At 52.3% G+C, this 21,738-nt stretch overlaps 1 protein-coding gene across 2 annotated transcripts in view; it reads left to right on the forward strand.

Moving 5' to 3' along the window:
* Esrrb (estrogen related receptor beta) overlaps positions 1-21,738 on the forward strand; it is a 161,612-nt gene that overhangs the window by 36,461 nt on the left and 103,413 nt on the right. Inside the window, exon 1 of one of the 2 annotated variants that reach the window (XM_047540215.1) lies at positions 20,402-20,703. The exons of the other annotated variant lie outside the window; for it this stretch is intronic. Within the exon in view, the coding sequence (XP_047396171.1) occupies positions 20,654-20,703 (50 nt within the window). The 5' untranslated portion in view covers positions 20,402-20,653. Of the gene's footprint in view, positions 1-20,401; positions 20,704-21,738 lie in introns of those variants that run through there. 2 annotated transcript variants of the gene reach the window in all.

A 21,738-nucleotide genomic window follows, 5' to 3' on the forward strand; every position in this document is an offset into this window, starting at 1 on the left:
CATGGTGGTGGAACTTCCAGAAACCAGGCGAGGGCTGAACTGTGTAACCAAGGACTATCAGCTAACTCCCTGGCTCCGTCCTCCGTCCTCCTCCATAAAGTGGTGATACAAATAACGATGTCCTCATCACTGGGAGTATCACCTGAGAACCCACAGAAACCATTAACTCAGCTGCTGGCACATCCTAAGTACTCAGTAAGTGTTCATTAAATCGGAGTATGCCCGGGCTTTGTGCAGTCTGAGTTTTGGGGCAGCTGGAGTCCCCGGAGGGGAGCGCAGCTTCCCAGCTTTTCTGCGGGGACTGGCCCAGCCACCCTAACCAGTGTCTACTAGGGAGAACGCGAGGGGCGCAAGGGAAAGTAGGAGGGAGCAGAGTTGCCAGGGATCAGTAACAGGGCAACAGTTCCTGGAGCCAGGCCTGGTGGGGAGGGGGTTCGAACCCCAGCTCTGGCCCTGGCTGGTTGTGGGGCTTCTGGCCCGCGGAGGCTCAGTTTCTCCCACCGTATAATGAGCACGATGGTAGCATCTGCTTTATGGGAAGTGGTGAGGATCAAATGACGGGCACGTCGCGAGCAGAGTAAACTTGGTATTACAAGCGTCACTCTTCTAAATCCTCTGCCCGATTGTTCCGAGCTAGATCACCGGAGGGCCCTGACCCCCAACTCTCCCGCAGCTCCGCTGTTTCCCTCCCGCGGCGCGCACACCCGCCCGCAGCCGCCCACCGCGCTCGGGCCCACCCGCGGTCCCGCGGCCAAGCGCTCCGCAAACTCTGAGATCCAGCGCGCCCTCTGGTGGCGCACGGCCCGGCATCGGTCGCGCCGAGGGTCACCCAGTGGGAGCATCCGCAGCTCCTTCGCTTGACGTTCCCAGGCGCCCTGGATCTTGCCCTTGCTCCCTCCGCGGCGTCGGTGATGAGAAGAGCGGTCTCGCTCTGTGGCCTCCCTTGCGCGCGTGCGTCTGTCCTGGGGAGCTTCGAGTGCACCCCGGCGCTGGGGAGAGCTGGGAGACAGAGGATGGAATCCCAGGCGGTTTCGGGGCCTGTCCTCGGGGTTCCAGCCTCGAAGGAGGGAGCATTGGTGACGAGCGGCCCTTTTGCAATCTCTAACCTACCCACCTTTTTTCTGGTGTGAGATTGCAACCAACAGGGCAGCTAGGAGAGTCTGACACCTGCAAATTTGCCTGTATTTAGGGTCACCGCATATGTGTCCGGCTTACTGACCATTTCCACCCTCTAGAACTGGAGGATTCCCCACCCCGTGCTGTCGTGTCGGCCTGCTTAGGCAGTCCACCCCATCATTTGTCATCACCAGCATTCATCAAGCACTTGGCAAGAACTGGGTGCTGTTTTAAGTGCTTCAGGTGTAGGGCTCATCTCATCCAAACACCCAGGAGGGCACTGAGGCACAGAGAGGTTAAGAACTTGTCCAAGATCACAGAGCAGAGTTTTGAATCCTGAGAGCGAGGCCTCAAGCTGATGTCACCACCTCACCTCTCACTGCCTCCCCACTGGATTCTGGGTGGTCACCCCTACTTGACCTGCCCTTGCAGATGTACCCCCTGAGCTCTCCATCCGCCCTGCCTTGCTTGGGAGTCTCCACTGGGAGCTCTTCCCCGCCCCTCTGTGCCCCGGGGTTCTGCCCCCACACTCCATGGGCCTGTCCTCTGTCGCCCTGGTTTGCTTCTGCTACTAGGCTGTGGCTATTTGCAACCTGCACTGAGTCTGCCCACCAGCCAGCACAGTGCTGGGCACACAGCATGTGCTCATGGGATGAAGCCAGCCTCAGATAGCAGCAGCCTCTCCCCAGGGATCCAACTCAGCTCGCCACTCTGCTAGAAAGGTATATTCTAGAGGTGGAAATGCTGAGGTCACAAGGGGTACAGGATTCATCCAACTGCAGAGAGCAAACCAAAGACTCAAGGGAGACAAGCCCGAGCCACAGAAGCTGCGGGGTCTCGGGGAAGCAGAGCAGCCTCGTGTGTGTAGGGAGACCTGGGCTCTGGCTGCACAGACCAAGGAGGAGAGAATAGTGTGTTCAACAGGGTCTCCCCTCGAAAGATGTCCTCCTTTGGGCAGAACTTCCTTCCTGGGTCTCCCTTCAAGGTGGCCTTCTCTGCAGTTTGAAGCAGGGACCAGGCAGCCAGAGGCAGTGGAGACCCAAGTAGGAGCTAGAGGAGTTGAGGACAAAGATGGATCAGCTGTCAGAGGAGGGGTGTTGCTCTGCAGGACAGCTGGGACCCAGAGCAGAGTCTGTGTCCCTCAGAGGCCCTGGTGCACATTCTCTGCCCTTTGTCCCTTTAATGACGAAGTGTCTGCCCCACTCCCTCTCCCCTGGCCCCCATTCTGTTCCAAGCCAGGTTCAAGCTCACCTGGCTCCCTGGCGCCCACCTTGCTGGCTGTCCCCACTGTGCTCTGCAGAGCCTGCCACTGAGCACTGGAGCGCCAGTGTGTATCAACTGCAGGGGCTTCCAGGCCACCCCGCCTCCCCCGCTCCAGGAGAAGGATGGGGCTTCTGGGCTCCCTTTGTCCCCCTCAGTGGCCAGCATAATGCTGGGCACTCTTTGAGGCTCAAGGGTGGGCAGTGGCTCCCTCAGTTTCCTCCTCTGTGAAATGGGAATGAAGGGTTCCTGGAGACTGTCTGCATCAGAGCACCCAGCGCGGTCACTCCAGGTGAGTTCCCCATCTTCCTGGCCAGCCCTGACTTCCTGCTGAGCCTAACTTCCTGTTCCCACCGGAGAATGACCCGCGGTGAGCGGCAATCTCCTGTCCTCCACTCTGGGCTCAGGTGCCTGGGGTTCAGAGGTTCAGATGCCCCCTCCTCTGCAGCCTCTTCCCCCCTCCTCGGGGAGCAGCTAGAGGGAAGGGCAGGGGCTTATTGGGCTCCAGCCCAGCTGAGGTGGGTCCTGTTCCCCACAATGCCCAGCTGGAGCCCTGAGGAGCTCGAGGTAGAAGTTCAACACCAGGTGTCACCAACTTGACCTGCTGGGGCCCCTTACAACCTTCCCCAGTAATAGAGGGGGCAATCATGGGTGGAGGGGTCAGGAAGAGGCCCCGGTTAGTGGTGGCATGAGGGCATGAGCAGACCTCCTTACCTTTTCTCTGCCTTCTGTGTCTTCAAGCAAAGCCTTGGCCCTCAGTGTGTCCCAGCCTCGGTGAGTGACCATTAACCCTCGCAGTAACCCTTGGAGGCAGAACCATGCCTCCCACAACCAACGGACAAAGAGCTGCAGAGAGGCTAAAGGGCTTGCTTAGATTGTCCATCTGTCCCTGGAACCCAGCTCTTAAAGCCTATGGTTTTGTGTTTTCTGTTTTTTTGTTTGTTTTTTTTTGTACAGGAAGGCTTCACCACTGAGCCACATCCCCGGCCCCCCCCCCTTTTTTTTTCTTTAATTTAGAGACAGGGTCTCCCAAAGTTGCTGAGGCTGACTTTGAACTCAAAAAATCCTCCTACCTCAGCCTCCTGAGCCACTGGGATTACACGCATGTGCCACGGCACCTGGATGAAACCTGTGTTCTCAACCAGTACGCTATGCTGTCCCCAGAGTGAAACGTAAAAGCTTAACTCTGCAACCCGATTTCTTCTGGTTCCAGCCGTCCTTCGTGGCCCCTGGCTCGGGTCACCCTGTGTGATCTCACCCCTTAGACCTCCTGCTCTCTGCTTTCTTCTCTGGGCTCACTCTAGACCCATCTTACCCTCTGGGCACCACCCTCATTTCAAAGGGAAGAGGAAGGTCCCCTGGAGGCTGGGGAACAAGAAGCACATGAAGTAGTACCGGCACCCGTCCAGCCTCTTCAGCTGGCCGCTGCGATGGCCCTGGGCAGCTGCACCTCTGTGGGTTTGGACTCACCTTACTCTCTGTCCAGCTTCGTGGTCCCTCACTGCCCCAGCTCCTACCATGATTTCATTCGTTCTTAAGGAAATGGCTCTGTGAGACTGTGGATGGCCACTGTGTCCTGTGGGGGTACCCAGGGAGGCTTGGACCCCCACCTCGCCTGCCTGACACTTGCAACCCCCGGAGAAGGTTGTCTGGGTCCCGCCTGGAGTCCCGCCTGCTGCAGGCCATCCATGGACATCTACTGATGCCCGCCCCTCCTGCCAATGCTACCAAAGTGTTCTTCTGAATCCCCAGGGTGGTGGGAGAGAGAATCGGGGCTGCTGGGAGGAGCTCAGAAATGCACAAAAGTACTCTCCCAAATGGGACTTGACTTTTCATTTTTTTTTTAAAGTACAAGTATTAAAAAAAATAGTACTTTTCTTAAAGTACTATTAAAATCCCCAGGGCCTGTCTGAGAGCTGTTTCTGAGGATGTAAAATAATTCCAGAGAAGAAAAAGTAAGGGCAAGGCAGGGGCTGCTGCCTCAACGTGGAGGCGTGGCGAGTCACTGGCACCCAGATGCGCTGGTGAAGTGGCGGATGGTTTTAGATGACGTTAGGAGCAGCATCTCCCGCGCTGTGCGTGATAATAGGTAACACACAAAGCCACGTGGGCGGCACGTGCAGAAGGGAATGAGTGAAGCTAAAATAATGCTGGTGCAAGGGAGGTGACCAGAGTAACTCCCCTGCTTTAAAATAATATTCCTTGTTTTGAAATAAATTTCCTTGTTTAAAATACTCCTGAAATTAAGAAGGAGTGAGCGGGCAGGAGTGAGGATGGGGTCTGGCAATGTTTGACCTCTGACTCTGGGTGCAGGGCCCAGGGGCTTGCTGATGAAGCCCGAGTTAACGACCCCAGGACGGTGAACCCACCTGTAGGTGTGCTGGACTTCAATAAAAAGTTGAAAAACAGCGCTGGGGGTACAGACGTGTGCTTGGCCTGTGATCTTTAGCACCACCAAAAAAAAAAAAAAAAAAATGGTGATCAACTTGTGTCCAATGACATGAGAAATGCAGCCTGCATGGACAGTAGCTGGTGGTTTTCCCCCCTAAAATGTCCTCTTAATTTAAAATTAGTAATGCCAATTACTTGGGAGGCTGAGGCAGGAGGATCCCACGTTTGAGGCCAGCCTCAGCAACTTAGTGAGACCCTGTCTCAAAATGAAATTAAAAGGACTGGGGCTGTAGTGGTAGAGCACTTACCTAGCATGCATGAGGCCCTGGGTTCCATCTCCAGTACCAATAAATAAATAAATGTATACATAGATACTGGTTTTAAAAGTTGTTTTCTCTGGGATTCTTTGAAGCTGAAGATATGGACTATAAGAAGATAGACTTAAGAACTTGCAATATTTGCTATTTGTGAAAACTTTAGTGGTTCCCAACCTGGAGGTCCCACCACCCCCCACTGCTGGTTCTGGTTATTAAACCCAGGGACACTTAACCACTGAGCCACATCCCCAGCCCTTTTTTACTTTTTATTTTGAAACAGCATCTTGCTAAGTTGCCTAGGCTAATGCTGCTGGCCTGTGGAACCCTCTTTGAGAACCAATGCCCTAAAATAATCCTGTAAACTCAATAAATGTTAATTGCCTTTGGTTCTTTTTATTTTTAAATTTTTATTTTTTTGCAGTGCTGGGGATGGAATCCAGGGCCTCACACGTGCTCAGCAAGAGCTCTGGCACTGAGCTGTACCCCAGCCCCTGCTTATTGCCTTTAAATAATAAACTTTTAAATAAATGTGAGCCATCAAAGATCTCACAAATGGAGGGCCATTGCTGATGAATATCAGGGCATTTTCTTCCTTCTGTAAAATGAAGCTGCTGTTAGGTCTTGATTATGATAATATCTATTGTCTAAGAGGATGTCGGTGCCTGGAGTCATCTGGCACTGTGATCTATGCAGAATGAGTTGATGCTAACTCACCTTATTGACACCTTCCCAAAACTCTAGCCTAAGCTGATACAGCATTCCTAATCCAAAAATCCAAAACCAGAAGGTTCCAAAATCTGAAACTATCTAATCACCAATGTGACAACAGAAGTGGAAAATTCCACACCTGACCTCATGTGACAGGTCACGGTCAAAATGTAGGCTTGCTGAAGATATTGTATAAGATTACCTTCAGGCTACGTGTATAAGGTGTTTATGAAGCCCAAGTGAATCTCATGTTTAGATGGGTCTCCGCCCCAAGACTTCTCATTATGTATATGCAACTATTCCAAAATTCTAAAATACATCCGGTCCCAGTTTCAGATAAGGGAGACTCAACCTGTATGACTGTTGCTGGATACAAAAAGGACACAGAGGCAAACTCATTCAGGCACGGGGAGATGCACAAATTAAAACTATTGGCATTATATCTTTAAATACAACTGTCTGCCTGTTTCAGCATTAAACATTTATTGAGCAATTACTCTATGCCAGGCAGGACGCAGAGAGCTTCTGCGTCTTGTCTCGTTTTATCTTCCTGACCACCTGGGCCATCAGTGCGGTCATTATCCACATTGCTCAGAGTTGAGTAACTTGCCCAAAGTCCCACGGCTTGTAACAGAGGAGTCAGGATTGCAGCCCACGTCCAGAGCCTGCACCATGGCACAGGCAGAGCCCAAGGGGCACACCATCACCTCCTCTCAGGACCCCCTGAGGAAGTGCCAGTGGTGGGGACCCTGAGCTGGCTGCAAGGTACAGCCGGGAGACACATGGGGTTGAGGGAGGGGTTGGTTCAGGAGGTAGGCTTTGGAGAAGGCAGGAGTGTTTGGGAGGAGAGGGAGACACTGTGCAGGAAAAATCCAGGAAGCAATGTGTTGGGACCCATATTTTCCAGGACCCTTGGGAGTCAATGAAACACAGTTCACAGATCAGAAGCCCCGGAAAGTCATATATCTGCTATTTCTAGGGCAGATTCTGTCTTCAGGTATGGCTAGATCCAGGAACCATCGGACCCTACCTCTCCCTATTTTCTAATTTTTCCAAAGAAGCATAATAGAAAAAGAAGGAGAAAAGTTGGAAATAAGGCTCATGTCAGGTTACCAGGGCCTAGTTTCCAATTGCCTGAGAATACTCCTGGAGGGTTTGAGGTCCCTGAGCAGGGATATACATGCCAAGGGTTCTCTTCTTTCCTTCCTGGGTGAGTGTGGCAAGCTGGAGAGCTTCCTGCTGGCAGCCTGCCTCCCTGTTGCCCTGGTACACTGCTCCACTCTGTGTCCTGCCTGATAGTGACAGTCTGGTTTTGTGCAGCACATCCCCACAGTCTCTGGAAAGACCCTGGTCTGCTCAGTTGCACACAGAGGGATTGGAAGAGGAGCGAATGTTCTAGTCTGTTTTATGAATACCAGAGACTGGGAATTCCATAAAGAACAGAGGTTTATTTCTTAGGAGGTCTGGAAGTCCACAGCTGAGGGGCCTATAAATGGCAAGGGCCTCTCGTTGCATCATCCCATGGCAGAAGGTAGATGAGCAAGAGCTCATGCCCTAGGAGCCTCTTCAAGGTCGCACCTCTCAACACCGTTGCAATGGGATTAAGTTCCCAACTGATGAACTTCGGGGACACATTCCAACTATAGAAAGGGAGAACAGGAACAGATGACTTTGTCTGTAGGAAGCGGGAGGCCCTGAAGCTGGCATGGGCAAGAGAGCACCCCGGGGCAGATGAGCAAACCTTGAGCACAGTGGCCCACCACTGTGTTCTCAGATTGTGGTCCCGAGAGAGTCCCCAGCAAGTCTAAAGACCAATTAGATGAACAGCTCCTGCCTTTCCAGGGCACGGAGGACGGGTGGGGGGAGAGGAGGCAGAGGCCACCTTTCTCTTGGTTTCATGTGTTGGGCACCTCCCCTTGCAGACTGCTGTATCACAGGCTGTGTCGTGACCGTGACCGTGACCGACTTAGAGGGTGAAGACGTGCTGTCGCTCGGCCACCCTGGTCTCAGATCTGTGGGTACTGGCTACCTTTCTGGGCTGCTTCACACTGTCCAAGGACATGTTTCATATCTTTTGATTCACTCTGCAACCCCACCACCCCACCAAGAAGGGACCCAGGAGGGCTGCAGAAGGTGGATGGCCCTACTCACATCACCCAGCAGGTGGGAGGGAGGCACTGCCTGCCTTCGACTGAGCGTGAGCAAGTCCAGGAGAGGCTATCCAGGAAGGGCTTTGAAACGTCAGAAGGCCTTCTGCGCGCTCACCTTTGGCATGACTTCTGTCCTGCTTGGAGGTTCTTCCTCCCGACTGCCCCGGCAGCTGTTGGGCAGGGAGCTCTCTCACATTATTGGAAGCTGGCTCTGTGTTCAGCTCATTCAGACCTCACATCACATCCCAGATGACTTGGTGGCCTAGTGTCCAGGCAGGTAGGGCCAGTGGCTTCATCTTTCTGTCCGGGCTGTTGTCTGATGCCATTCAAGATGGCTGCATTGAGAGGTGACCTGAGATGCGAGGCTGGGTAAGAAGGGGGCCCGAGGCAGTCAGCTCCCCGCCTGTACACCTTGAGGCAAGGTGAGCTCGGGTGGGAGATTAAATAGCTCCCGTCCCTCCATTGCCTCCCAAAACTCCTCTGCAGCAGAAATGGTTAGTGTTTGGATTTTTACATATTGATGACTCTTCTTCCAAGATTAAGGGATAGAAGTAATATATACGCTTTTGGGGTTGTCTGGGCGGGAGACAGGATTTGCAGGGATGGTGTTGGGTTGCTGCGAAACTCCGTGTCTGAATGACAATGAAGACTCAAAACAGACCTAAGGCGTCACACGATGGTCCTGACGATGTGGCCTTACCCTTGACGTTGTGTGAAATTCTGTGGCTCACCAAGCTGGACCCGCCATTGGGTTACATGGCTGGGGAGCTCATGGGAAGGTGGCAGAGGCTATGTCTGGCCACGCCCCAGTCCTATCTGGGAGGATGCGCTCAACCCTCCATGGTCTGGAGGTGGGACGGGGCAGAGAAAAGCATGTGCCCAGCTCTCGTGTGGGCCGTCGGAGTGAATAGGATCAGCCACTAGCTAATGCCTCAGTTGCACTCTGCTCTAGGGGTGCTGAGTCTTACCAAGTTTAAGTGCGATGTGGACATTGGGCGTGTGGCAGTGGAGAACACTGCGGAGAGGGCCAGGCTCCCTCTCCCCAGAGCTGAGCTTGGAACCTCTACTCAGGAAAGGAGGGGCACCTCGTAGGTTGACCCCTTGGTACACGTCAGGCACATGCGAAGTGTGCGAACACGCGACCCTGCCACGAACCGCTTTATAGGTCAAGGACACAGGGACGGAGAGGTACATGGTGTCCAGGGTCATGTTGCTAACGCAGGGTGGGAAAAAGGATTTGAGTTCAGGTCTGCCAGACTCCAGAGTTGTGTTCTTCTTTGCCAACATCAACATTCCTAGTAACAGCGCTCCATGCCTGACTTGAAATCCACAAGGACCTTGTGACCCTGGTTGAGAACCACCAAGCCACACTACCTGAGATGATGAATGGGCTTGGTACTCATGATATTTGTGCAGCAAAGCCAGCCACCAGCCAGCTCATACTGAGTGACTGGCAGAGGACGTTGACGTAAGAAGGGGTGAGGGTAGGGCAGTTGCTGACTTTCCCAAGGCCTCCTCTAACATGACCCCAGCGGGGACAGAGCGGTTGCTGTTCTAGGACTGGGTCTGGTGTGCTGTAGTGACTCCTCCTTCCCTCCCTCATCCATCCTTTCTTCCTTCTTTCCTTTCTCCTCTCCTTATTTCTCTCCCTTTCTTGCTGTTTATAAAGAATATGGATTTCAGAGATACCATTTAGATTTTCAAAGAGACCTGGGGACTGTATTGAGATGGCTCACAGGCTTCCTGGGGCGGGAGGAAGGGTCACTGAGAATAGGATGGTCCTTTCTTCCCGGTGGCCTAAACCAGAGCACTACTTTTTTGCTGCTGTATCAGGTTTCTACACACAGTTCCGTCTAAAGTATGACTGGGCTCTTTTTTGAAAGTTTGACAATCACTGCTTTCAAATGATGCTTTTGCAATTTAGGCAAACACACTTCTGCTTGTGGATGACTCTCTCCTTGGTGAATCCAAGAGACTGAGAGCTGTCAAGGAACTCAGTCTCTGTAAAGACCCTCTAGTCCATCCTTTGAAAATGGGAGCAAGAAGTGAATCTCCTTGCTCAAGTGGCGAGGTTAGTGAGGATCCAGGAACAAAAGAAAAGGTGTGTCCATCGATGTTGGAAGAAATGGGATAATAAAACCCCCCATATATTCTGGCTGTGGCCTTTGTAGTCGGAAAGTGAAGGAACAAGAGGTAATGAGCCCTCCTTATTTTATCCGGGAATTTATTCTTCTTCCAGAGGGGACTCCTCATTTCTTGGGTGCATACACAGAAACCCAGCGAGGGCATCCAGCTGGCTTCAGAATTGCTGCCATTTGAATCTGATCCAACCAAGCAAATTGGCCTTAATGGGGAAATTTTGCTTGGCAGTAGATGGTCTTCCTTTTCGTCACCTCCTCCTTCTTCTTCCGGCCGCCCTTCACTTTGTCCAAGTCATAGAAAGTTAAAATAGACCCTCTGGCACTATTCCATGAAATCAGTTGGTTTCTTCCCCAACATTACATCCTTTCTCACATTGTCTCCCTCCAGAGCTGAGAGCGGACCTCATTCCCACTTGAAACAACGTTCCTTTCCGAATGGACATGTCTTGCTAGGTACCTAGGATGGGAATGGGCCCGACCCACATGGGCCCCCCGGAAGCTGCATTCCAGAAGGTCCTCTTTTGAGTTGGATGGAACTAAGCTAGGCCACAAAAATTCTCTTCCTTAGTCATAAGATGCTGGACTGGCATGACATCGGTTGAGGTGACATGGAGGAACCAACAGACAGTTTTGGGGTGAACTTGACTTGGGTTCTAATTCCAGATTGCCTTCTGGCCTCAAACCACTTAGCCTCAGAACTTCAGTTGTCTTCTTAGTCCATGAAAGGAGGACGATGGTACCCACCTTGGAAGTGAGGTGGGCTTGGTTACCCTAGGTAACCAAGTGCCTGGCACTGAGCAGATGCTCAGAGGCTGTGCTGGCTTTCCCATGTCCCCTCCATCTGCAGCCAGAGTCTGAAGACTCACGAGATAGTTGTATGCTACTCATGCACCATGAAAAGGGGGTCGAGAATGAAAAGGCTACGTTTTTAGTGATCAGTCAAAAAACCAGGAAAACCAACCACAATTGAAGAAGAAATAGAATTTCTGTCTTTATTGCTGGTGTGATAAAAGGCAGGATTATTCAGTTAGAGAAAGATGGAGTAGCTGGGCAAATGATGCACAGGGGATTTCTAGACTCAGGGGCTCAAGGTTGGTCATTGCCTATTTATTTGGGGGTCAGTTCTCTTAAAAACGTCCCAGGGAATTGTGAACTATTTCCCTTTTCTATTTCTCAGAATCACCCACCCAGCTGGAGGATAGGAAGAAACAGGAGTAACTGGACCCAAGGAAGGTGGGGTGTAGCTGCTGCACCTCAAGTGTTTGACCCTTGGATTGGATCATTTTCAACCACCGTTCTCCCTGTACACCAGAACTATTCTAGTGATAATCACACAATGATAAATAATAATCGCTGTTTTCCTAATTGGTTGATCAATCCAAAACTAAACCATAAACAATTCAAAATGAAGAATAAATTTCAATTTTTAAGGTATTTCAATTTCAGCAAAATTAGTTACGTATGAACTAATGTTTGAATTTATCAACATTATATCTCACAGTTCCCTCTCTGTTTCATTGGTTTCTATTTTAAGTGCAAACAGAATTTCCAGGTAGGAGCTGAGGGTGTAGCTCAGTGATGGAGTGCTTGCCTAGCATGCATGAGGCCCAGGTTTGATTCCCGAGCAACACACACACACAGAGTAAAAAATTCCAGGTGATCATACAGAACGGGCAGACTGAAGCAGCTCAGGTTCTTTATCTTTAAAATCACTACGCTCTCATTATTTGAGTCTACTGTTTGAACACAGAGATACGTAGCACTGCAGCCTCTGAGCCTCTGAAATGCGCTTTAAGCGTACTTGCATGATTCTGAACTATTGCCAATCTACTTTGGAAGCATGCGTGTAGCTTGTGTATCTGTGTTTGTGTTTGTATGTGTGACTTCCTCACTTTTCTGTGAGGGATGGAATGTATAGTTAGGAATGGACAATAAAGAGGATGCTCTGTGGTGCCCACAGGCTGGTCTGTTCCCACCTCCCTGCCCATGAGACTCCACCAGCTGCAGCAGAAAATGTTGGTTGCCCCCCCCAAAGTCACCTCTGCCTCCTCTTCTATCAAAAGTGGATTTGTTTGTTATTAAATATCAATGTGCCCTGGAAAATTAAAGCTCTCCTCTTCCTTCAGGGCGTGAACATATTTTAAGCCAATCATGGTGGGCCATTTCTCTTTTGACAGTGATTGGCTTGGGGTGAATCTGTGACTGGATTCTGACCAATAAGTGAGAGTACATCCTCTGGGGTGGGGGATGGGAGTTCCCTGGAAAGATCTTCCTCAGGACTTGATGCAAGTCAAAGCAAACAAACACATAAAAAGTAAACTGGAAGCCAGCGTGGTGGCGCACACCTGTCATCCCAGCTGCTCAGAGGCTGAGGAAGGAGGATCGTGAGGTGAGTTCAAAGCCAGCCTCAGCAAAAGCGAGGTGCTAAGCAACTCAGGGAGACCCTGTCTCTAAATAAAATACAAAATAGGGCTGCAACTGTGGCTCTGAGGTCGAGTGCCCCTGAGTTCAATCCCTGGTACCCCCTGCAAAAAAATAAGCTGGAGAAATAAGGAGTGACATTTCCCTCAACATAAATGCTCACCTGCGTTCACCCGTTTCCTGGGCTTGGACAACTGGGTGAGAAGTGTCACCTGGGGCCACAAGAACTTGTCCTGCCTTCAACTGTGGCAGGACAAGCGGAGAGCATGATGAACTGACAAAAAGATGGAACTTCAGTCCCCACAATGTTTGCTGCATGAGATAATAGGCTCTGAAGCCACTGTCACTTGATGCTCCTCTGGCTTGAAGCCAAAGCAAGTTGGAGTTACCGTTGGAAGTGTGCAGGTAGGGGAAAGATGGTCACTTAGGACAGCCATGTCCCTCAGGACAGAGGAACCGGAAAGGAGAGCCCGATAGGTCCTTGCCCTCCAGGGAACGGCAGGACAGGAAGGAAAGCAGAGAGTAGCAGGGGGTCCGGGCAGACACTGGCGTGGCCTTGGGTGCCACCATTGACCTGCACACCTTGGCAACTGAAATGGGTGGTGGTTGAGTGGATGGAGCAAGGTCCCTGGGCCTCTGTAGCTGGTGTGGTGACTAATAATAATCCATCAGCCACTACACTGGTTCAGCCCCCTCCCTGGGGGCAGCAAATAATAAAAGAGTTTAAAGGGAGGGGCAGCCAGTAGCCCTGGGTCGCTTGCTGGTTCAGCCTTTGCCTTGACCCTGGTTCTCTAGAAAACAGAGCCGCGAGGCGAGCCTTAAACGCCGACATTTGGGGAGGTGCAGGCCCCAGGAATGGAGGGGATTGAAGGCCGGTCAGTGAACAGGAGAGAGGCCAAGCATGGCGCACCACGTGCCACGGTGCCTGCCGCCACCTAACACCCAACCTCAAGGAGCCTTCGCGGCCTGTTCCCTGTGCATGTCTTTTCTGGAAGGTGTAGAAAGAAATCACACCATGAAGCAGCACCAGAGGGGAGGGAAAGGAAGGGGTCTGGGGAGTGTCCCTCCTGAACCTCAGTAAGGCTGCGCTGACAAACAGAAAGCTGGAGGCCGCCAGGAGGCCTGGGAGACACCACCATCTGTGAGCGACAGTGTCTGCCCCCAGATATTTGTCCTCTGGTGGGCGGGGACCACCCATCCCTCCTTGGGGGGCTCAGGCGATGCCAGAGCCCTTCGACACCTCCTTTCCTCCAGTCTCCTCTGCATCACCCTTCCGGAACGCTTTCGAAACAAGTCCCCTAGGGCGGACTGTAAGCCTCCATCTGCGCCTCCGTCGGCAGAGTAAAGAGGAATTATTGCTGCTCCCTGCTCTGCTGGGCCTGGCGGAATTACCCCAAAGCAGTGTTTATCATGCCAGCGGGGGATGCCCGTGTTTAATGTGCTATCGGCGCTGACCCCAGGTGTCTCTCTGCATCACTACTCTGCCACCAGCGAGCCTACAGTCTGTGACTCGCCGAGGGTCATTGCTGACAAGTGTATTACCGGTGTTTATCCGTATTAAATCTTGTGTTGGTGACTGCCTTTTACCCATTTTTCTAAATTCTCCCTGGTCCTTGGGCAGTTTCCCCTCCTGCCTTGTCTTGTCCTTCTTGGAAGGCGAACCCTGCTATGTCAGGAATTCTATGCGGCCTCGTGTTCCTGATCGCCTATGAAGAATAAAGATGTTATGGATGGCCCTGCTCCGAACCTGGAGGCTTCGTCTGGAATCGGTGCTGATCCATTCTTAATGACATCGTGCAGAGCGGCGGGGAGCTCACCGAAGGGACTGGCTTAATTACAGCATACATCTGTGAGGGTAGGGGCTGGCCAGCACCTTTCTCGTGTAAGAACATAAACGCTATCATCTTAATCTTGTGTTCTATAGGTATAGCACTTGGCACTTTATAAAACATTTCCACTGGGATTTTCCCTAAAGAAGACCCCTCTTTATTTTTTCCTCTCTACAAATCAGTTTATTAGAGCAAATATAAAATGCATTTTATTCTGAAAAATAATTCAGAAGTTCAGAAGCAGGTAGGAAATAAAAATATGTTCAAGGGTCCCCAGTTTTTAATTTTATGTCATTGATGCTAATGAGACAGGTTCAGTCAACAAGTTTCTTCCTTCCCACCTGATACCAACACTTGCATGTATGTGGCACTTTAGAATTAATTTTCCAAAAGTTTTAGATATGTTAGGGTCTATTTGAGATAGCTATTCTTGAGATTAGAAACATAGATGAGGGCATAATCTGTAAGTTTGCAAAACAAATTGTTCCTTCTTCCTGCAACTGTGGTCGGCCACGGGATTTTTGCAGTTAAAACTATCATCAGCCAAAGAGAAGCTTTTTCTTTTACCAATGATAAGACTCCAGAAACAAATTGCTTGTACTACTCTGTCAAGCCAACTATGTTTTATGCTTAAACTGATGCCAAAGTCACAAGAAATTGGATGATAAATTAATATGTGACACAGACAAAAATAAGGTCAAGTTTCTTTGTTATAAGAAAAGAAAACCACAATCCACTGTAATGGAAAATATTTAATTAGATCATTCATTCAGTCAATAGCTAGCTGTTCAATGCTTCTTGGCTACCAGGTACTAGCAAAGCATGGTGCTCCTTCCTGCCCTTCCTTCTCTTCCTCCTCCTCCTTCAGTGTCCCTCCTCCTCCTCCCTTCCCCTTCTCTCTCTTTGTGCCCCTTCTCCTCCTCCTTTTCCCCCCCAGAAACTTGGCAGGGGACAATGCTATTACAGTCAAGATGTTCTCCTATTCTCCTGGGGAGTAGGAGGGAAAAGATCTTTGTTTCTAGGGAGTGACAGATCGCACTTTCCTGGTTACTGCAGTGGCCATCGGGGTAAAGTCTACAGGAAGAAGGCGTCTTTGTGGCAAGCAGCTTGACTAGACTATTCCGCTGGCTGGTGAAAATGGGATCTGAGGTGTGGACGAAATAAATCATGGAGCTTTGAAATACCTGGAAGTTATTCCAAGATCCCTGGCAGGGATTTCAGATAATGAAATGGATGATGGTGGTGGAGGGGGGACTGGGAAACCCGAGCATTTATCCACTCAAGACGTCCCCCTCGTATTTTATTTGGTGTTGTGGTGGCAGTGCTAATAGGACATGAGCCTTCTTGCCCCAATAATGGCCCATTACCGTTTCAGGAAAAGCCATCATGTTTCCGCAGCATTTATCTGTCAGCAGGAGACTATTATGGAGGACAAACTCACATTGTATTAGCGTTATCAGTTAATTATGATCCTTGGGACGAGTGCCAGCCAATGGGCTGGCAGCCTGCTGACCACCACTCGGGGCTATAACTCGACACCCTAAATTCAAGCATGTGAGAAGACAGCGGGTCCACAGAGGTGTGCAGTCAGGGACATTCCCCAGGCCTGGCGCCCATGGAGCCCTGTCCCCAGGGGCTCTCGGGTTAGGCTCACTCTCTGGGCCAGGCCCACCTTGGTCATCGTGAACTGTCAATGGATGGCCTTCCTGGACTTGGGGTGGAACAGAAGCCAGCGTGGCGTACGCGTCTGACAGTCCCATGGAGGGATCCCCCCATCCTGGGGCTGGTGGTAAGAAGTGGCCTCACATCTTGGGTGTTCTCAAAGGCATGGTTCTTACCTGGAAACTTGGGTAGGGGTGGAGGGTGGGGATGGTGTAACCAGAAGATGTGTTCCCACCTCCGCTGGACTTAGGGAGCAGAGAGGGCAGACCTATAGAAGTGTCTGGTGGCTCTTATCATTTACTGATGAGGTCAGCAAGTCTGCTCTCCTGAGGACCCCCCTGGGCCCACCAGCTCCTGCTGAGCTGTCTGGCCTGAAAAATGCAAAAGCCCTTCTCATATCGTTGGTCCTAGACATGCCCGTGGGAAGGACAGAATCTGAGAACTCGAGGCAATTCTTGCCGCTGCCTTTGTGTGTGTGTGTGTGTGTGTAAAAATAACTAGTGTAGGGAGGCTACTGCAAGGGAGGGGAGATACAACGAAACCTGTCTCTGTGAAGGGCGGCGATCTTCGCCAGGCTTCTGGCAAGGGGTGCTGCGCCTGGGTCAGGAGCCAGCTGTAGGCATGAGGACAGCCACTCTCGGGGCTCAGCCAGCCCATGATGGGAAGTAACAGGGGGTCAGTCAGTGTGGACCCGTGCTTGTGTGACCCGTGACTCTGCACCTGTTGTCCCTTGGGAACTACGGGCTTGAGGAATAGAGGGAGCTGTGCTGCAGGTGATCGCACTTCCTAATAAACTGCCACAGGCAGGGTGACACGTCGTGAAATTGGCCTCCACCTACCAGCACTTCTCTTTCCCTCCCAGGGGACCATGGGGAAGGGGTGGACAGATGCTCATGTCCTCACTATCTCCCAGGTGAAGTCTTTAAGAAAGAGCTTGAACTCAGCGAAAGAGGAGGCTGGAAAGAGAAGACTCCTGACTACAAAGATCTAGAAGTTGAATAAGTAAAAATTCGTAGAACATGGATGGCCTGCTTTGCCAGTGATTCACCGTGTGACCTTGGGTAGGACACTTGACCACACAGGGAAGTGTGCAAATTTCTTGATTGGTCAGTTCTAAATACAGGTGTCCCCTGATTTATGATGGCGTTATGTCCCTATAAACCCATCATAAACTGAAAATGTCAAATACACTCAACTCACCGAATGTCATAGCTTAGCAACACAGCGAACTCACTATTGTCTTCCCTCACGAAGACAAGGCGGCCTCCTGTGGCCACCCGGGAGCTGCCCCTCGCTGCTGCCGCCCAGCATCTAGAGGGACCACTGTTCTGCATCTCTCTAGCCTGGGAAGGGATCCAAATTCAAAATGTGAAGTACGGTTTCTTCTGAATTCGTACGGTTTTTGCACCATCCTAAAGTTGAAAAGATGATGTCCAGCCATGTAAGTCGAGGGCCATCTGCAATTCCCGGATCCTCTCCGAGCCATACAGTTCTTTAAGGGCACTACATATCTATTTGAATGAGTTTGTCACAAAAACAATGTGAGTGGCTGTCACCTTACATCCTCTGCCATCAGTGTCTAATGCAATTTTTCCTACGCCCTTTGGGCTGCCTTGCCCCCTGGGGCACCAGGATCGTACAGGTAAAGGGGTGGCTCAGAGCTCTTGCTGGGGACACATTACCAGCAGCTCCTGCTGCAGGTGGGCAGGGGAAGCAGGAAACCACGAGTGCATTTCAAGCTTGAAAGAAGCCAAGAGCTCTGCCCACCCAGCTCTGCCCGCTGCGCAGCCTCTGCTTTCTGGAGAAGGATGACCTTGGCAAGGTCACATGGAGGAGTCAGGACCAGATCCCAGAGTCCTCAGCACAATCCTGGACTGTGACCTCTCCAGCCAGAGGTGTTGCCCTGGTTTGGGGAAGGAATTCCAGTCACCTTGGTGAGCTGGCCGAGAACGGGCGGGGGAGAAACTGGTCCTGTGCGGAGTGTGACCTGGCCAGGTTTGCCTGGGGTGTCACAGGAGAAGTCTGGGCCTGCCAAGTTGGCTTATGTCACCGGGGTGTCCTGGCCTGCTGGCCCTCTCTCTCCCCTAGCACAGTGGAAGCTCATTCTGGTCAGTGGGGGGAAGGACAAAGGTCTGGGCCCTGGGGCTGGGGGAGGGGGCATGGCAGGCCAGGCATAGACCTGAGGAGGGCCCCAACCACCCCAGACCTCTTCTCCTGTCTCCTTTGCTCCCGGCATCTGCGAACCCACTGCTTCAGGCTGAGCAATGGCCTTTTTCTTCAAATTCTGAAGAGGCCTTTATCTCCACTGGATGTGCTGTGTCTTCAAGGAGCCAACTGACCCCATACAACTTGTCAGGGGCTAAGTCCCTTCATGGGCCACAGCCCGACCCTCAGCTGGCTGTGGTACCAACTCCGAACTGCTAGTTTCATGGTTCATACAGCAGAATCTTTACCCAACACCTGCTGTGTACCAGGTGAATTCTCCAGTGCACACAACAGACAGTCATGCCCTATGGGGCTCACAGTCCAGGGCGGGAGCAGAGGGAAGTATCACTAGGGCCAGTGCACATGTGAGGGTAAACCACAGCCAACATCCTGCAGAGCAGAAGGTTCTAGAAAGAGGGTGGAGGAGTGTGCTTCTAGGTGGTAGGTAAGGCTGGGGCTTGAGGGAGTGTGGCATGGGTTGTGGAGAGTGCAGAGCGACCCACAGAAAACTTTTGCCCCAGGCCTTCTGTGTAGGCCAAACTGGGACCTCATTCCTAACCACAACAAAGGAACACTGGATGTCACTTTACAAAGTGCCATCTGGCTGCCATGCACTAGGAGAATGGATTTCTGAGGGGCAGAAAGGACCCAGAGAAAGAAGTCACTGAGGTCTTGGCAAGAAGTGGAAGTCGTGTAGAAAAGCCAGGTGAGGACAAGCAGCCTCGCACTCCTCTTTCTAACAAAGTACCTGTGTTGGGAAAATAGAATCGGAGGCCACAGGGGGTCTGCCGACAGAGCAGACGTCTCCATCCATCTCTCCGTGAGACACCTTCCTGAGCTGGAGCAGGGAGAGTCCCACGCGTTCCTCCACTTCAACACGTATGAAAAATCTCAGTCCCTTCCCAGCCCGCCCGAGCACACATTTATCCAAGTCGAAAATCACCGGTGACGCTGCTGCCCATTCCCTCCCCAAGTGGCCAGCCCCTCCTGGGCCTTCCCACAACCCTCTCTCCCTGCTTTATTCCTGAAATGCATGACACTGCCTGCAGTTATACTCCATTTAGACATTATTTTGATGATAAAATTATGTCTTCCCCCTACTGCTCATTGTCTTCTGTAGAATATGGGAGAATAAGGTGGTGGTCTCTCCTGAGGGCTTTGTTCCCCCTTTTAAATAATTCTATACCTGCTCCCCTCCCCGCACTCATTTGAATCATCAAATTGATGATTATCCCTGTGGCAGGCACATCTCCAAAGATGAAAAGCCCCACAAGAAGGGTTGGGGCTTGACTTATAGCTCATTTTGGTACAGTGGCAGCCCATAATAGTCTGGCTTGTGGAGGGAGCTGCAGAGGGGGATGCAGGTGTGTTCCTAGCTGGGGATTCAGGTGTGTATGTGAAAGTGTCTAGTTGTGCCTGGGAGTGGATGTGGCAGGTAAGTTGGGGGTTTTAACCACAATGGCATTTTCCTAAGCAGACAGGAATTTATGTGCGGGTGCCTGTGGTCCGGGCACATCACAGAGAATTGCCAATGAGTAGAAGCCACACTTGACACATCCAGAGAGCATTTTATGGCTGTGCACCCTGCTTCTTGCCATAAGGCCAGCAGTTCTGAACTGTCTGGCCCCGGGGTGATAGGAGCCCAGAAGGGCATCCGTTTCCCTCCTGCTCTCTGATTGTGGCTCCCCTGCTCCCCTGACCCTTTGCACATTTGGGCACCAGATATAAGGTTTGAGGCTGTGAATTTCGAAGGCACTGGCATCTTCTCCTTGGTGCGTGGGCGGGGAAATGTGACTCATTTTTAATTTGGAAAACAAACCCATTCCAAGAGGCTGAGAGGTGAGTTTGCTAGGCTTGCAAAGAAAGGGGTAGGAGGTGGGGGTAGGTAAGCAACAACTCTCCCCCTACCCCGAGTCCCATCAGATAGTTGGACATTTTTTTTTCCTCCTTAACTGCAAGAAGGCAAGCCCCGGGGCTCTAAAATCCAGTCCTCCTACTCCTCAGGAGGTGGGGACCTTGCCCGTCCGCGCGAGCGTCTTATTCCATTGAAGTCTCTCTGGCTTGCCCCCCTCCCCCCACCCCAGCTTGATTCTGTCACTTTAAGTCCAGCCCCTGAGAGATAGCCAATAGGAGCCAAACCATACATCAGTCTCTCAGCCTTAAAGCTACAGTAGGGTTAGTGGGCTGCAAGTGTCGGGTGCCCCAGCCTTCTCCACGGCTTCGCATCCCCTCTGCCCGCTCGCTCCCAGCGTGCGGATGAGTGGGAGCGCGGGGCTGGGCGCGCACGGCTCCCTGCCTCCCTCTCCCCCGCCGCGGCCGCTTCCTCCCACTCTGCCTTCTCCCGCTCATTGTGCCCCTGACCGGACTCGCACCTCGCCTGTGCCCTTCACTCGTCTTCCGCGTGATTTCCCCGCCGCCTTTCTCGACCTACTGGGAATGCTAAAACGGGACTGATGGACGTGTCCGAACTCTGCATCCCGGACCCCCTCGGCTACCACAACCAGTAGGTGCCCTGTTTTGCGGTCGGTCTGTGTGTTCATCCATCCGCCTGTCCGGCTGTCTCTGTCCTGGGTGTCGCAGTTCCTCTTCTACACATTCTTGAAGTGGCAGGGACTTCTGGGGGGACTCGGGGGACGTAGGAGGGGGAAAGCCGCACACTTCCTGGGTTTCTCTTTCAGGCTTAAACCCGCCGCTAACTTTTCCCGCATCCCCTTTTACAAACCCTCACTTTGGCAAGAGTAGCGCTTTCTCATTACTCTCTGATCTTGTTCCATGGTGACAAAATATTTTTGAGTTTCCGTGAAGGGGAGGCGGAAGCCCAGAACAGGTGCAGGAACGTGGCGGCAAGGATGTTCTGTCCCGTCCGAGAAAGGCCCCCCGTGGTGCTTTGATTTTATTTCCATCCTGGGGACCAAACATGATTTCCGCAAGGCAGGAAAAAAAAAAAAAAAAAAAAATCGAACGTGCCGCGACAGCTTGGAAATGCAGGAGGCCAGTGGCGCGCTCGCCCTGCGGTCCCAGTGGGGCGCCCCGAGGGTGCGCACAAGGCGGCGGTTCCAAGGAGCCCCGGGGGTGCGGGCGGCGCGGTCCCGGGCGCGCGCCGCTCCGCTGGGCCTGCGCAGGGAACCGGTATCCCTCCAGGAGTGGGATGGCGGGGTCGGCGCTGAAAGCCAGGCAAAGTTAGTTCAAGGTTTTGGAGGAGGCTGGACCCGCGAACAGACCAGCTGATGTGTCTGCCCCCGGGTCGCTTGTCGCTCACCGCGCCAGAACCCTAGGTTGTGCAAAAGGCTTGGGCGGCGGTCGCGGCTGCTGGACGCTGCTCCCACGGAACGCGCTCCCCAGCACCCGGGCGGCGCGCCCAGTGGGAAAGTGGACAACCGAGCCCCACGAGCGGCGGGCGCCTGCCCCGCGCGTCCTGCCCGCGCTCTCCCGGGTTCCCCGCCAGCCACCCGCGCTTTCGCTCCCCGCACCCTCTGCGGTCGCTACCCCACCTGCCGAAGCACCTGCCGGGCTCTCCGCTCTGGCGCTCCGAGTTCCA

This window comes from Sciurus carolinensis, chromosome 2 (assembly GCF_902686445.1).
Source record: "Sciurus carolinensis chromosome 2, mSciCar1.2, whole genome shotgun sequence".
In the NCBI taxonomy this organism is placed as follows: Eukaryota; Metazoa; Chordata; class Mammalia; order Rodentia; family Sciuridae; genus Sciurus; species Sciurus carolinensis.